Genomic DNA, 16,021 nt, shown 5'->3' with positions numbered 1-16,021 from the left:
GAATAGAATAGAATAGAATAGAATGTAGAGTGGAGTGGAATGTAGAGTAGAGTAGAGAAGAGAGTAGAGTAGAGAATAGAGTAGAGAACAGAGTAGAGAGTAGAGTAGTAGAGTAGAATAGAATAGAATAGAATAGAATAGAATAGAATGTAGAGTGGAGTGGAATGGAATGGAGTGGAGTGAAATGTAGAGTAGAGAAGAGAAGAGAGTAGAGTAGAGTAGAGAATAGAGTAGAGAATAGAGAACAGAATAGAATAGAATAGAATAGAATAGAATAGAATAGAATAGAATGTAGAGTGGAGTGGAATGGAATGGAGTGGAATGTAGAGTAGAGTAGAGAAGAGAGTAGAGTAGAGTAAAGTAGAGTAGAGTAGAGTAGAGTAGAGTAGAGAATAGAGTAGAGAGAGTAGAGAATAGAGTAGAGAATAGAGAATAGAATAGAATAGAATAGAATAGAATAGAATAGAATGTAGAGTGGAGTGGAATGGAATGGAACGGAATGGAATGGAATGGAATGTAGAGTAGAGTAGAGTAGAGAAGAGAGTAGAGTAGAGTAGAGTAGAGTAGAGAATAGAGTAGAGAATAGAGAATAGAATAGAATAGAATAGAATAGAATAGAATAGAATAGAATTCTTTATTAGCCAAATGTGATTGGACACACAAGAAATTTGTCTTGGTGTAAGTACTCTCAGTGTACATAAAAGAAAAGAGACATTCGGCAAGAGGCAAGAGTCATAACGTACAACACTTAATGATAGTCATAGGGTACAATCAGCAATGAAACAAAGATTGGAGCAGTTCATCTGTACCATCTCTCCTAAATCACTCTGGGGTTTGATGAGAGCAGTCAGAAGCTTGGGGTGAATTAAGTCTAAGTTCTCCAGAACTTAGCCAGGGTTCCAAACCAACACCTCTAGGTCAGCATCAAACATCAGGTTTTGATTTTTATATCCAGAGCCCACTGGCTTCGAAAGCGCAGGACAGAACAGGTCTCTCCTAGCTTAGATTGCCCAATTAGCCCTGGCAATCAGGACACCCATGGTGCACCACCTCTGAACTCTCACCCCACCCTTGACACCCCAAGAGGACTTATTAATGCTCCATTATCACGGGGTTTGGAAAGGAGGCCACCATGAGGGATGGAAGGCAAGAAGGCTAACAGGCCTCAAAAACGAAGCAGATGAAGAATGTGTATGGCAAGGGGTCCCCAAACTTGGCAACTTGAAGACTTGTGGACTTCAACTCCCAGAATCCTCCAGCCAGCATAGCTGGGAGCTATGGGAGTTGAAGTCCACAAGTCTTCAAGTTGCCAAGTTTTGGAGATCTCTGGTCTATGGGGATTCTCCATCATCCAGCTCATAGTTGTCCCAAAGATGTATTTTTTTCCCCCAAGAGGCAACTGCGCTTTCTGTGTTCTTTTTTTTCTTTGAAGGCATTTCGCTTCTCCTCCAAGAAGCTTCCTCAGCTCCTCCAAAAGAAGCTTCCTCCGAGCTGAAGAAGCTTCCTGGAGGAGGAAGCCAAAGGTCTTCAAAGAAAAAGGAAAAACAAACCCAAACAAACCCAGAAAGTCCAGTTGCGTGCATAAACAACAGCCTTTGGAAGTTGCGGGTGCCTCATCCCTGGAGGCTTTGAAGAAGAGACCTGCAAGGAATAGTAGTATTGGTCTCCTGCAGGGGAGCAGGGGGTTGGACAAGATGACCTCCAAGGTCCCTTCCAACTCTTGTTACTGTTACTGCCTCTTGAGAGAGAGGGTGGGAAGCACCTCTGGGACAAGCGGATGAGCGCACTCGGTGTGTCCCGTCCCCCCGCCCGCCTCGTGTCCGCCCATCCATCCCAAGGAACGAGTCAAACCCGCCGGGGCGGCCTTTAAATAAAAAAAAAAGGGGGGGGGTCCATGCTCCACTGCCCGCAACCTCTGCAAGCAAAAAGCGGGGAGGGCGCGCGCGTCCCGCGTTCAGGACCAATCACGCCCGAGTTTTTCCCCCCAATGTTACTGCCCGGACACGGGTGGGTAGGTGGGCCAGGGATAAAAGTTGCGGGCTGTGGAACATGGACCCTTCTCTCTCTCCCCCCCAAAAAAAGCATCCCCGCTTTTGGCAAGGCAGGTCGATCGGACGGTTCCTTTACCCCCCGCCCGGCCCGGTTCAGTCCAACCCAGCCCGGCCCGACCCGGTTCAGCCCGGCCCTGGGTTTGCTCTACGCTTTGGCCAAACCCAAGCCCGCCCTGGGCCGAACTGTGGTTGCTGCGGGTGGGCGGCCGCCGCCGCCGCCTTTGCTGCTACTCACGTTGTTGCCGAGGTCCTGGAGAGCCACGCTCATGCTGGCGATCCGGTCGGGCGGAGGAGGATCCCGGCCGCTGCCTGCCTCCTCCCTCCCTCGGGAGCCAGGCGGGGGCGAGGCGGGCAAGGGGCGGTGGCAGCGGCCGAGTCCGCCGCGGGGGCCATGCGGAGCCGCTCCGCCAGGGGGCCCGCGGACCGGCAGGCAGGCAAGCGGGCAGGCAGGCAGGCAACCGGCCTGCCGTCCTTCCTTCCTCCCCCACCGGAGGGAGCGCCTCTGCTAAACGGGCGGCGGGGCAAAGGGGGAGCCTCGCTCCCAGCCGCGCCCTGCGCGGGGTGCCTCCGCCGGCTCAGGTCAGCGGGGGCCCGGCTGCAGCCCCGGACGAGCTAAGGGAACCGGAGAGGTCGGGGGGTGGGGGCTGGAGCGCTCTTCTCCTCCAACCGCTTCTCCCCGGCCTCCCCCCCCCGCCCCCCTGGCCTTGGCCGGAGAAGGGCCGCCTTTCGCGCGAGGGTCGCCCGCTCAAGTTTCTAGTCCTCAATGGGTTGCGCAGCACAGCCAAGCGCTCCTTTCTTCTTACCCTCCCCCGCCCCCCAAACCTCCAACCCTCTTCGTTGCGATGGGTGGCTGGGCGTTGTGGAGGCTTTTTGCCTCGTAGGGCGGGGGGCATCCTTGCCTCTCGTGCCACCTTTTTTGGGGGTTAAATTGATCGTCTCCCAGCTGAGATTGATCGTCTCAAGTTTCCAGTCCTCAGGGATGCGGAAGAGCTGCGCTCTCCTTCCTCTCCTCCATCCTCCCAAAAACCTCCTTCTTGCAATGAATGGCTGGGGCGGAGGATGCTTTGGAATTGTAGGGCAAGTGGCACCGGCGTCCTTGTCCCTCTTGCCACCTTATTTTTGTTTTTTAATTTAGCGTCTCCCAGCTGAGATTGATCACCCCAAGCTTCTAGTCCTCATGGGTGCGCAGCAGCCAAGCGCTCCTTTCTTCTCCCCACCCCTCCAACCCTCTTCGTTGGGATGGGGGGCTGGGCGTCGTGGAGGCTTTTGCATCGTAGGGCGGATGGCATCCTTGCCTCTCTTGCCACCTTATTTTTTTTTTTTAATCATCTCCCAGCTGAGATTTATCATTTCAAGTTTCAAGTCCTCAGGGATGCGGAACAGCTGCATGCTCCTTCCACTCCTCCATCGTGCAATGAATGGCTGGGGCGGAGGATGCTTTGGAATTGTAGGGCAAGTGGCACCGGCGTCCTTGTCCCTTTTGCCCCTTATTTTTGATTTATCACCTCATTTATCACCTCAAGTTTCAAGTCCTCATGGATGCGGAACAGCCACGCGCTAGTTCTCCTCCCCCCACCCCACCCCCAAGCTCTCTCATTGCAATTGATGGCTGAGCTGAGAAGGCTTTTGCATCGTAGGGCAGGGGGCATCCTTGCCCCTCTTGCCATCTTAATTTTTATTGATTTGTTGTCTCTCCGAGCTGAGATTTATCATCTCAAGTTTCAAGTCCTCATGGGTGCGGAACAGCTGCATGCTCCTTCCCTCCTGTACCCCCCACACCCCCAAACCCCTCTTGCAATGAATGGCTGGGGCTAAGGATGCTTTGGAATTGTAGGGCAAATGGCACCGACGTCCTTGTCCCTTTTGCCTCCTTATTTTTTAATTTATCATCTCAAGATTTCTCATCTCAAGTTTCAAGTCCTCATGAGGGCGGAACAGCCGTGCGCTCTTTCCTCTCTCTCCCCCCCCCATCCAAACCCCTTCTTGCAATGAATGGCTGGGGCTGAGGATGCTTTTGAATTGGGCAGCCTTGCCCCTCTTGCCACCTTAATTTTTATTTATTTATCATCTCTCCGAGCTGAGATTTATCACCTCAAGTTTCAAGTCTCCTTGGGGTGCAAACCAAACCAAATCCCTCCCCTGACGGTTGCTATCCTGGGGCTGAGCATGTAGGGAGGGTGGTAGGGATATCCTGCCCCGCTTGCTACCTTATTTTTCTGATTTAGCTTTTGGGTAGCAGGGGACTCGCGTTCGGATTCTCCCCTTTTCCTCTTCAACACTCGCAATGAGGCTGTGCGCTTCTGTAGGCTTATATAGGTAATCCTTGACTTATAAACCGCAGTTGAGCCCAGATTTTCTGTTGCTAAGCAATACAGTTAATTTTACCCCGTTCAATGACCTTTCTTGCTGTTAAGTGAATCACTGCAGATAACAGATAATCAGAATTGGAAGGGACCTTATAGGTCATCTAGTCCAACCCCCTGCCCAAGTGGGAGAGCCTACACCATTTCTGACAGATGGCAGTCCAATCTCTTCTTGAAAGTCTGAAGTGATGATGCTCCCACAATTTCTGAGGGCAACTTCTGTTCCGTGGGTCAGTTGTTCTCACTGTCAGAAAGTTTATCTTTATTTCCAGATTAAATCTTGCCTTGTTCAGTTTCCATCCATTATTCCTTGTCTGGCCTTCAGGTGCTTTAGAAAATAGCTTGACCCCCTCCTCTCTGTGGCAGCCCCTCAGATATTGGAAGACTGCTAGCCTGTCTCCCCTGGTCCTTCTCTTCCTTAGACTAGCCAAGCCCAGCTCCTGCAACCGTTCTTCATATGTTTTAGTCTCCAGTCCCCTAATCATCCTGGTTGCTCTTCTCTGCACTTTTTCTAGAGTTTCAACATCTTTTTTATAATGTGGTAACCAAAACTGGATGCAGTACTCTAGGTGTGGTCTTACTAAGGCTTTATAGGGTGGTATTAGTACCTCCCTTGATCTTGATTGTATCCCTAGGTTAATGCAACTAAGGATTGCATTGGGTTTTTTGGCGGCTGCTGCACACGGCTGGCTCATATTTAGCTGGCTGTCCACTAAGACTCCAAGATCCCTCTCATAGTTCCTGCTATTGAGCCTGGTGCAGTTAAGTTAGCAACGTTGTTGCTTGAGTGTATCTCTAACCCTCATTACTTTTGCTGGTCAGAAAGTTACAAAAAGCCATCACACAATGGCCCCAGGACACTGCAACTGTTATAAATGTGAATCAGTTGTCAAGCAGCTGGATTTTGATCACATGACCAAGGAGATGCTGCAAGGGTCGTAGGTGTGCAAAAAAGTCCTAAGTCACTTTTTTTTCAGTGCCTTTGTAACTTCGAAACATCGCTAAATGAAAGGTTGTACATTGAGGACTACCCGTAGTGTGTAGCACATTCACTTTGAAAGCAGTAACAGTAACAGAGTTGGAAGGGACCTTGGAGGTCATCTGGTCCAGCCCCCTGCTCACGCAGGAGAACTATGTTATTGCCAGGGGTGGGATTTAAATTTTTTAACAACCAGTTCTGTGGATGTGGCTTAGGTGGTAGGTGTGGCTTGTTGGTCATGTGACTGGGTGGATGTGGCTTGGTGGTCATGTTATTGGCTGGGTGTGGCCAACTCAATATCACTCACATTGAGGCACGCCTCTCCTTGCCTGGCCTCTCATGACTGTGGGGATGCTGCAACAGTCGTAAGTGTGAAAAATGGTCATAAGTGTTCAGTGCCATTGTAACCTTGTTTTTTTTTATAAAACTTTTTTTTATTTTAACAACAAGAGAAACATAAACATACCACAAAAAACATAAAAATATCCTCCTTCTTCCTGAATTTACATACAGTGCATCGATTGGTTTACCACTTTTTTTTGTGCATCCATTTCCTAGTCACTAATATAATTATATTACACAATAGCTCATATTATCAATCAATAATTGTATAACCTAATATCATCACTAAAAAAAAATCATTTATCTATAATTTTGTTAATTCATATTTTAACGAGATAACTATAGTTTACTTAATTTATTTTGCAATAAATCATAAGATCATACCAAATCTATCTTGATAATGTTTTATAAAGATAATATCAAGAAAAAAAATTTTTTTATGCTAAATCTGAATATTCTATTATTATGTTTTATTATCTAACCATTGATAAAAAAGATCCCAAACTTCATAAAACTTTGTAACTTTGAATGGTCACTCCACACAAGCAAAGTATCAGCAAAGGAGGGAAAAAATTCCAGAGACATTCCTGAGACAGGAAATCTAGTCCTGCCTCCAGAGAGGCAGTTTCTGTAAGCAACACCAGAATGTTTCCTTCCTGCCTTCCTTACAGCATTAGGCCAGTCATTTCTTCTAACAACCGGTTCTCTGAACTGCTTAGAATGTTAACAACTGGTTCTAGCGACTAGGTGCAAACTGGTAGAATCCCACCTCTGGTTATTTCTGACAAATGGCTGTCCAGTCTCTTCTTGAAAGACTCCAGTGATGGGGCACCCACAATTTCAAAAGTCTATTTATTCACTGGTCAATTGCCCTCACTATTAGGAATTTCTCTCTTTAGTTTTATGTTGCTTTTCTCCTTGATTAGTTTCCATCCATTGTTTCTGCCTTTAGATGCTTTGGACAATAGGTTGACTCCTTCTCCTCTCTGGCAGCCCTTCAAGTTTTGGAAGACTGCTATCATGTCACCCCTGGTCCTTTTTTTTTTAATTTTTCACTAGACTAGGTATACCCAGTCCCCACAATCGTTCTTTGTATGTTATAGCTTCTAGGCCCCTAATCATCTTGGTTGTTCTTCTCTGAACTCTTTCCAATATTTCAACGTCTTTTTTTGGTATTGGAGTGACCAAAACTGCAGTATTCCAAGTATGGTTTTTATAAAGAGGTACTAATACTTCACGTGATCTTGATTCTATCCTTTTGTTAATGCAACTTAGTATTAAAGGTAAAGGTTCCCCTTGCACATACTTGCTAGTCATTTCCGGCTCTAAGGGGTGGTGCTCATCTCCATTACAAAGCCGCAGAGCCAGCGCTGTCCGAAGACGTCTCCGTGATCATGTGGCCGGAATGACTAAATGCTGAAGGCACACAGAACACTGTTACCTTACCACCAAAGGTGGTCCCTATTTTTCTACTTGCATTTTTACATGCTTTCAAACTGCTAGGTTGGCAGAAGCTGGGACCAGTAACAGGAGCTCACTCAGTTACGCAGCGCTGGGGATTCGAACCGTCAAACTGCCCACCTTTCTGATCTTAGCCATTGAGCCACCACATCCGAAGTTAGTATTACATTGGCTTTTTTTGGCTGCCGCTGCACACTGTTGGCTCATGTTTACATGGTTGTCCACTCCAAGATCCCACTTGGAAAGCCGGTAACCAGGGGATCATGGTGCTTTCTTAAAGAGGAACTGGGCATTTTAGCTTCAGAAATCAAAACTGAAAATTTTAAAGCTGGATCTCGTAGCACTTCCAGGGCTGTTGGCAGGCTTCATTCATCATACATGACCTCGTCTCATTTCCTTATTCAGTGTAATCTCATCCCTAAGTGAACAGAATAGCTTTTTTTTTAAAAAAAAAAAAAGCCAGATTAAATGCCTTGCCATCAAAGAATTCTAAATGGCTGAATGACTGATGCTGAAATGATGGAACACATTTTATTGTACTGTGAATTTTATAAGAGTCTTTGGCAGGAAGCTATGTGGCCTGTTTTGAAATCCAAATAAGGAAAACATACTTCTGAGTACGTAAAAATGTTATTGGCAGATGAAAATTGTGAGATCTCAGTGGCAACAGCTGAATTTTTAACGATGGCTATAAAACAAAGCTTTTAGTAACCAATTCAGTGAGTTGGGGGGTTGACTCTGTTATGTAATATTAATTAATAATAGGTAATAATAGGTAGTGAAGTACCAATACCACTCTATAAAGCCTTAGTAAGACCACACCTAGAGTACTGCATCCAGCTTTGGTCAGCAGACTATAAAAAAGATGTTGAGACTCTAAAAAGAAGTGCAGAAAAGAGCAACCAGGATGATTAGGGGACTGAAGACTAAAACATATGAAGAACTGTTACAGGAACTGGGCTTGGCTAGTCTACTGAAGAGAAGGACCAGGGGAGACATAATAGAGGTCTTCCAATATTTGAGGGGCTGCTCCAGAGAGGAGGAAGAGGTAAAGCTATTTTCTAAAGCACCCAAAGGCCAGACAAGGAATAATGGATGGAAACTGAGCAAGGAGTGATTTAACCTGGAAATAAGGAGAAACTTTCTGACAGTGAGAACAATCAACTCATGGAACAGAAGTTCAGAAGTTGTGGGAGCTTCATCACTTGAGACTTTCAAGAAGAGATTGGACTCTCATTTGTCAGAAATGGCGTAGGGTCTCCCGCTTGGGTGGGGGGTTGGACTAGATGACCTATAAGGTCCCTTCCAACTCTGATTATCTACCTGTTATCTGTAATATTATTTTGTTAATTTTTTATCCAATGCCAATTTATATTAGTAACTACCATGTTTCCCCAAAATAAGACCAGGTCTTATATTAATTTGTGCTCCAAAAGATGCATTAGGCTTATTTTCCGGTTTAGGTCATATTTTCTGGGAAATACAGTACTATATGCATCTGTCTGGCTGACGATCTTAACTGGAGCTTATTTTTGAGGTAGGGCTTATAGTACGAGCTTATATTACGATTCTGAAAAATGATGCTAGGGCTTATTTTCCAGTTGGATCTTATTTTGGGGAAAACAGGGTAACTTTTAGGCCTTTTGGTCGTGAATACAATGGAAAGACTAAGCTATGGTTTACCTAATTCAGTTTTGTAGTTGAGTTTACACAATGCATTAGGCCACAAACTACAATTAGGAAGTGTTGTGGTTTGCGGACAGCTGAGGTCTTAGAGAGTGAAGACTCAGATGAGGGGCCTGTGTGTGATGCAGGGATGGGGCCAGGACTATCAGAGAGTGGAATGCTGCCTTTGGAGACTGTGGAGGCTGGCAGCAGTGATGAAGAGGCCCCTGAGGAGCCTGTGCCCAGTGGGTGTGTGTGCAGGGCTGCTGGAAGGAAAGAGCAGCTGCAGCAGCACAGGCAACTCAGGAGTAAGGCTGCAAGGAGATGGCCCCTCCCTTAAGGGATAAAAGCCAGCCCTCAGAGGTGGGATTCTTTGCAGGAAGCAAAGAAGTTCTTGCACTTCAAGTCCTCATGTAAGTTCGTTCTATCCTGGTTTGTTTTCGGAGTCTTTGGGCTTTGAATATTTCCTTGCACTGTGTTCTTGGCAGCCTCACACAACCTTGGCAGGGCTTGCTCTTATCTGGGACAATTAGTTTTAATAGCGCTTTGCTGTGAATGAACAGAATTTACAGAGACGCATTAAAAAGGTTTTGCTTTTATCTATGTTTTACGTTTGCTTGATTTGAACGAGGCTTGGGTCAGAACAGGAAGCCATGGTCTCAGCATCCAACTAATACTCTTAAGCCCCCGTTTTTCAACCCCCTGTAAGAAGTCCTCCAGGCTGTCAGTTTGTTAGCAAGTCCAATAAGCCATTCTATAGGTAGTCCTTGACTTACGACCACAATTGAGGCCTAAATTTCTGTTGTTTGTGAAGTGAGTTTTGCCCCATTTTACAACCATTCTTGCCGCCATTAAGTGAATCCCTGCAGTTGCTAAATTAGAAACTATTAAGTGAACCTGGCTTCCCCATCGACTTTGCTTATCAGGTGCTCGCAAAAGGGATGCAGTGACTCTGGGATGTAGCAACCGTCATAACTATCAGTCAGTTCCGAGGCTCTGAATTTTGATCAGGTGACTGTGGGGATGCTGCAAAGGTCTTGAGTGCGAAAAACGGTCACGAGTCCATTTTTTCAGTGCCGTTGTAACTTCAGTCACTAAATGAATTGTTGTAAGTTCAAGAACTACCTGTATTGCCAACATTTTGCTTTCAGACCTGATATGTGGTAATTTCTTGAATCTGAAATCTCTGAAGCTTTCTTTGAAAAGGCTAAATGCCAAAGTGTTTTTTTTCATGGACTTCTGGATTTTTAATGACTTAAGACTTATTTCTGTTGAGCATCAAGCAGCGAGTTGATAAACCGCCTCTTAAATTACCCTTAAGGTAGTTTTTCTGTTCCCTGCTATGTTATAATTTAGCTTCTGTTGTTGGTCTCTGGAAGATTTCCTCAAATTCTTTGTGAAAGTATTATTCTGTGAATTTAAGAAAACTATAAAAAGTCCTTGATTGACCATCACAGTTGCAAACTGGAACTTCCGTGAAAGGCAGCTGTTATGGGAGTTGTACCCAATTTTACAATTTTGGGGGGGCTGTGATTGTTAAGCGAATGACCAAGGATATTATCTGAATAGCAATAGCGATAGCGCTTAGACTTATATACCGCTTTATAGTGCCTTACAGCCCTCTCAAAGCAGTTTACAGAGTCAGCCCCCAACAATCCAGGTCCTCATTTTATCTATCTGGGAAGGATGGAAGGCTGAGTCAACCTTGAGCCTGGTGGGATTCGATCTGCCAAATTGCAGTAGGAGTAGCTTGCGGTACTGCATTGTAACCACTGCGCCACAGAGGCTCATAGTTGAATCATAGTTGTTAAGCAAATCAGACTCATCCCGTTGACTCTGTTGCTCAACGTGGCTGTGAAAGTCACAAATAGAGATCAAAATGACCCCGGGACATTGCAACTGTCATTAATACATACCTGTGATGATTGTGATGGTCCGCGACCTGCAGAGTCGGACAGTGGGGAGGATCATGAGCCAGTCTGGGGAGGACTCGGACGAGGGAGCTGCGTCTGACACAAAGATGGGGCCAGGGCCATCTGGGAGTTATGTGCTGGCTCCGGAGCCTCCAGAATCTGACAGCAGTGAGGCAGAGGAACAAGGGGAGCCTGTTCCCAGTGTGCGCATGTACAGAGCTGTCAGAAGGCAAAAGCACTTAAGACAAAAGGGAGTAAGGCTTGGAGATGATTGGCCCCTCCCATAAAACATAAAGGAGGAGCAAAGGGACATGAGCCTTTGCAGGAAGCAACTTTGTTCATTCTGGTCGGTTTAAACTCTGAAGCTCCGTGTTGACTTTGTGCTCTGTTTGGCCTTGTACAGCTAATTGGCCATTTAGTCATTGGCAGCATTTCAAGGGAGATAAAGGTGGGTGCTTATCAGCCTTATCCCCCAAAGACTGTGGCAGACTTCTGTTGGACTATTCACAAACTGTTTGGGACTCATTGCGGGCTGTGAATGCATATAATTCACAGCCATTGAAATAAAAACAAAGGTTTTGGGGAATAGCATGTGATTGTTACTGTCTCAAGGAAGCCTTGGTTAGAACAATGACCCAGGGCGTGGCACGAAAGCAACACAGCCAGAGAACAGATCTAACTCTCTTTTATTGCTCCAACTTTGCCCCCAAATGTACCTTCGGCAGCCTCTAGCTGCGAGGAGTCCAATAAACCAGGTTAGCCAAACAGTAAGCAGGGCCAGCAGTCCAGTAAGCCAGGTTAGATCGGTCCGATCTAAGCATAATTCACAGAGTTGTCTGCTACAACATCTCTTGCCTGTCAATGACTTCTTCAGCTTCAACCACAATAACACACGGGCAAACAACCGCTCCAAACTCAAGGTAAACCGCTCCAAACTCAATTGCAGAAAATACGACTTCTGCCACAGAGTGGTCAATGCCTAGAATGCCCTACCCGACTCCATGGTTACAGCCTCAACCCCTGTAGAGTTGTAAGTGCAGGAAGATCATTATCTTGATGGCAAACCTCAGATAATGAAGGTTCCAAAACAAATACAACTCAGACAAACAAAATCACTAATGCAAAGAAGGATTAGAGAGAGGAAGTAAACCTAGGTTAGACTTTAACTAGAGATAATTAATTGTGTTAATTACTATGCTAAACAGTAACGAAAGCTGAGCAGAAACTAAAGTTAACCAACGTTAGAGGATGACTAAAAATGTGTATAAATGTAAGACTAGACTCCAATAAAGTTCATCATGATTCATTTGATCATGATCAAACACCTTGACGGCCTCGTCATTGCAACAAACCCCTCACAGTTTCAATCTCAAATTGTCTACCGTGAACCTCACCCCATTCCTAAGAGGTCCTTAAAGGGGAAGTGCATAAGCGCACCAGCGTGCCTACCGTCCCTGTCTTACTGTCCCCATTTGTCTGTATTTACTTCCTTTGTTCCTGTTTATGTTCATATCTATACTTATTATCTTGTACATGTTTGACAAACTAAACAAACAAACAAACAAACAAACCAGGGCCAGCAATCCAGCAAGCCAGATTAGCCAAACCGTAACCAGAGGAAGAAGTTCAGCGAAGCACGCAAACTAAGCAAGCCCCACAAAACAGAGCACAGCCATCTCCAAGCCTCGGCAAGTACACACGAGGCTCCACAGATTCAGCGCTTGTTCCTGACAAATGCCCCTTCCACCAACATCTCCTTACAACTCAGTCCCCAAGTGTGCCTTGTGAAGCGGGGTGCGACACTCTCCTCCCTCATACCTGGCTCAGTCTGCGCTGTTCTCGCCTTCTCTCTACTCTCCGTGCTCTAGGATCAGGAGGGTGTGGTCCTTGCTCGTCACCTGAGCTTTGTCTCTCCTCCTCCTCCCTGTCCACGAGCCTTTCTAACCCTGACAAGCTCTGCCCTTCCCCAGTTTCCTCCAAGGCCAAGGGAGCTGCCCTGCGGATCTCTGTCGGCTCTTGTCCCAGCTCATCTTCCCCTTCGGACTCCGAGAGGGGGCATGACACATGCCAGTTGCCAAGCAGCCAAATTTTGATTGTGTGACCATAGGGATCGGTGACAGTTAAAAATTGCAAGGATCACTTAGGAGTCACTTTTTTTTTCAGCGCCGCAACTTCGCATGGTCAGTAAACAAATGGTCATAAGTTGAGGACTACCCATACAGCTATCGGATCTGCGAAGCTTGGGATGACCATGAGATGGCAGTAGAGAGCATAGAAAATTCTTGCTGCCACCCAAATGTCATCAGGGTTTTTACAGCTGATTATATATAATATAATATGCAAGCAAACTTAGCTTACTGTGCATGTGCGCACCTCACAGCTGATTTTTGGCCAGTTTGAGGCCCTTTTCGGCCTCCCAAAGGCTTGAAGAAGGCTTCTGCAGGCTTTACAGGCTGAAAACTAGCTGTCACTTCCTGTTTTTCCGAAAATACTGGAAGTTATGAAATGGGGCTAGTTTTTGGCCTGCAAAACCTGCAGAAGCCTGCAGAAGCCTTCCTCAAGCCTTTGGGAGGTTGAAAAAGGCCTCAAATTGGCTGAAAATCAGCTATGAGGCCCAGTGCAGGTAAGGAGGCAGCGGGAGTGGGTGGGGATTATGTGCGCATGCGTAGGGGGCATGGGGGCACCTGCATTACCATCTGGGTGCTGGCACACTAGTGCGAGCATGCAAGCACACACACAATTTTTGGCACAGGAGCCCAAAAAGGTTAGCCACCACTGGTCTATTCCTTCCACATGCCAATATAATTTCAAAAATGGCCCTCATTCCCCAGAGGCCCTAGGGCAGTGACGGCTAACCTTTTCCACGGCGCGTGCTGAAAGCGCGCGCGCTCTCGCGTGCCTGTACCCATGACGCAATGCACATGCACTCCCTGCGCCCTGCCCCCGTGCATGGGTCCCCCATGCACACATCTCTCCCCGTGCATGCGTAGCAGATACCTGACAATCAGCCGGCTGGCGGGGGTGCGCGCGCATTACTTTCAAGCTGGCAACTCCTTGGTGATGCACCTTGCTTAAGCAAAGAAAGACACAAGACAAAATATTGAAAAATAGCTTGCACGTGAGTCAAGTTCCCAGTGCACAAAAGCTAACCGTGTTATCAAGACATCAAAGCGGAATTGATCCAATAGCAGCACAGAATGAGACAATCACATTACTTGCCCGGAACAAGGGCTGTCTTTGCTCATTATAGTTAAATACACCGGATAACATCAATTTGATGTTTTTTTAGTATGACTGCTATTGTATGGATTCAGTGAGATCGCCCTTGGGTATCATTCTGTTATCATTGCATTGTGATGTGGTTCCTTTCATTTGTTTGTGTGTGTATGTGTATGTTGGTTTTTAATCTTGTGTTTGCCACCCTGGAGTTGCCACTCGTAAGATAGATGGCTATGCAAATTAGGGGGATAGAGTACTACCTCCACCATAAATAAATCAGTGCTGGAGTACATAAATAATAAATAAACACACCAAGATCGGTTAGTCTTCACCTTGGTTAGATGAACAAACCCAGCTGCTTGGGCAATTCATCATTCCAAGTGTGGAACAAATGCCAGACACTCAGTAAGCACATTCAAGAATCTGTATGTGGCACAGCCAAATTGCAAAGGAAGAGGGGGGGAGGGAGGGAGGGAGGGAGGAAGGAAGGAAGGAAGGAAGGAAGGAAGGAAGGAAGGAAGCAGGCAGGAGCCCTCAAAATTATGACCTCAAAGGAAGGATGCTCTCAAAAATATCTCTATGCCTGGGTTGCTAAAAGATAAAACAAACCCTGTACTGTCTGGATTTTTGCCATCGAGATGTGTGTACCATGTATCAAAGAACAGCAATTTGTCAGGGAGTGATGGGCTTAGAGTTAGAGGTTAGGATGCCTGGATCCTTGGGACAGATCCTAAGCTTAGTGAGTAGACAGCTATCAGCCGGGGAAGGGAAGAGGTCTGGTTAACGTCAAAGTCTGTTTTCAAATACACACAGAGACACAGAGAGATGCCAAACAAATGCTTCTATTATAACACACTCCTCATCGGAGTGTAGTCCAGCCACAGTGCAAAAACGAACAAGCAAAGACTAACCATTAAATCTCAGGCTGAAAGGAATAAAATGTTATTATATTATATTAATGATATTTGGCATGAGCCAAAAAAAGCTAATACAATCCTTGGTTGTCTAAACAGAGGCATGGAATCAAATTCACGTGAAGTATTAGTACCGCTTTGTAAAGCTTTTGTAAAGCCAAGACCACACCTGGAATACTGCATCCAGCTTTGGTCACCACATTACAAAAAAAAAAAGAGGCTGAGACTTTGGAAAAAGTGCAAAGAAGAGCAACCAAGACGATTAAGGGACAGGAGACAAAAACATATTAAGAACGGTTGTAAGAATTGGGTAGGGGCCACCATATTGGCCAGTCTAGGGAGGACATGATAGCAGTCTTCCAATACCTCAGGGGCTGCCCCAAAGAAGAAGGAGTCAATCCATTCTCCAAAGCACCTGAAGGCAGGATAAGAAGCAACAGATGGAAACTAATCAAGGAGAGAAGCAACTTAGAACTAAGGAGAAATTTCCTAACAGTGAGGACAACTAACCAGCTTCTCTTCAGAAGTTGTGGGTGCTTCATCACCGCAAGTTTTTAAGAAGAGACTGGACAGTCACTTGTCTGGAATGGGATAGGGTTGCCTGCTTGGGCAGGGGGTTGGACTAGAAGACCTCTAGGTTCTCTTCCAGCTCTATTCTGACTGATTTATGAAGGATATCTTGATAGAGTTAAACTTAAAATATAGTTAGTCCTCAACTTATAATAATTTATCTCGTAACGGTTCAAAGTTACAATGGCACTGAAAAAAAAAGTGACAGGACTGTTTTTCAAACTTACATGACCGTTACAGCATCCCCGAGGTCACATGATCAGAATTCAGATGCTTGGCAACGGGTTCATATCTATGACTGTTGCCGTAACTTGGTGTCCTGTGATCAGCGTTTGAGATTTCCTGACAAGCAAAATCAGCGGGGAAGCCGGATTCCCTTAACAACTGTGTTACGAAATTAACATGCAACAGTGGCAAGAAAAGTCATGAATTGGGACAAAACTCTCTTGAAGTCAGACAACCAAGGGGAAAGGCAAAATAGGAAAATGGCTGAAACCTGTTGTGGATAGCCAGCAGCAGGTGCGGACGGCTGAGGTGAGTGAGG

General features: G+C 46.0%; 1 protein-coding gene across 2 annotated transcripts in view; it reads right to left on the bottom strand.

Annotated features, from left to right (window-relative positions):
- Positions 1-2,464, bottom strand: part of ECE2 (endothelin converting enzyme 2) — an 85,873-nt gene extending 83,409 nt beyond the window's left edge. Inside the window, exon 1 of one of the 2 annotated variants that reach the window (XM_087933610.1) lies at positions 2,287-2,464. In XM_087933610.1, the coding sequence (XP_087789736.1) occupies positions 2,287-2,319 (33 nt within the window). In that variant the 5' untranslated portion in view covers positions 2,320-2,464. The remainder of the gene's footprint in view (positions 1-2,286) is intronic. The other variant, XM_087933609.1, reaches the window with a different exon arrangement.
- Positions 2,465-16,021: the final 13,557 nt, after the last annotated feature.

The sequence above is a fragment of the Pseudonaja textilis genome, chromosome 4 (assembly GCF_049901715.1).
Source record: "Pseudonaja textilis isolate UNSWEBS1 chromosome 4, rPseTex1.2, whole genome shotgun sequence".
Lineage (NCBI taxonomy): Eukaryota > Metazoa > Chordata > Lepidosauria > Squamata > Elapidae > Pseudonaja > Pseudonaja textilis.
The sequence above is the reverse complement of the archived record's forward strand: the minus strand, read 5'-3'. Positions and strand labels throughout refer to the sequence as shown.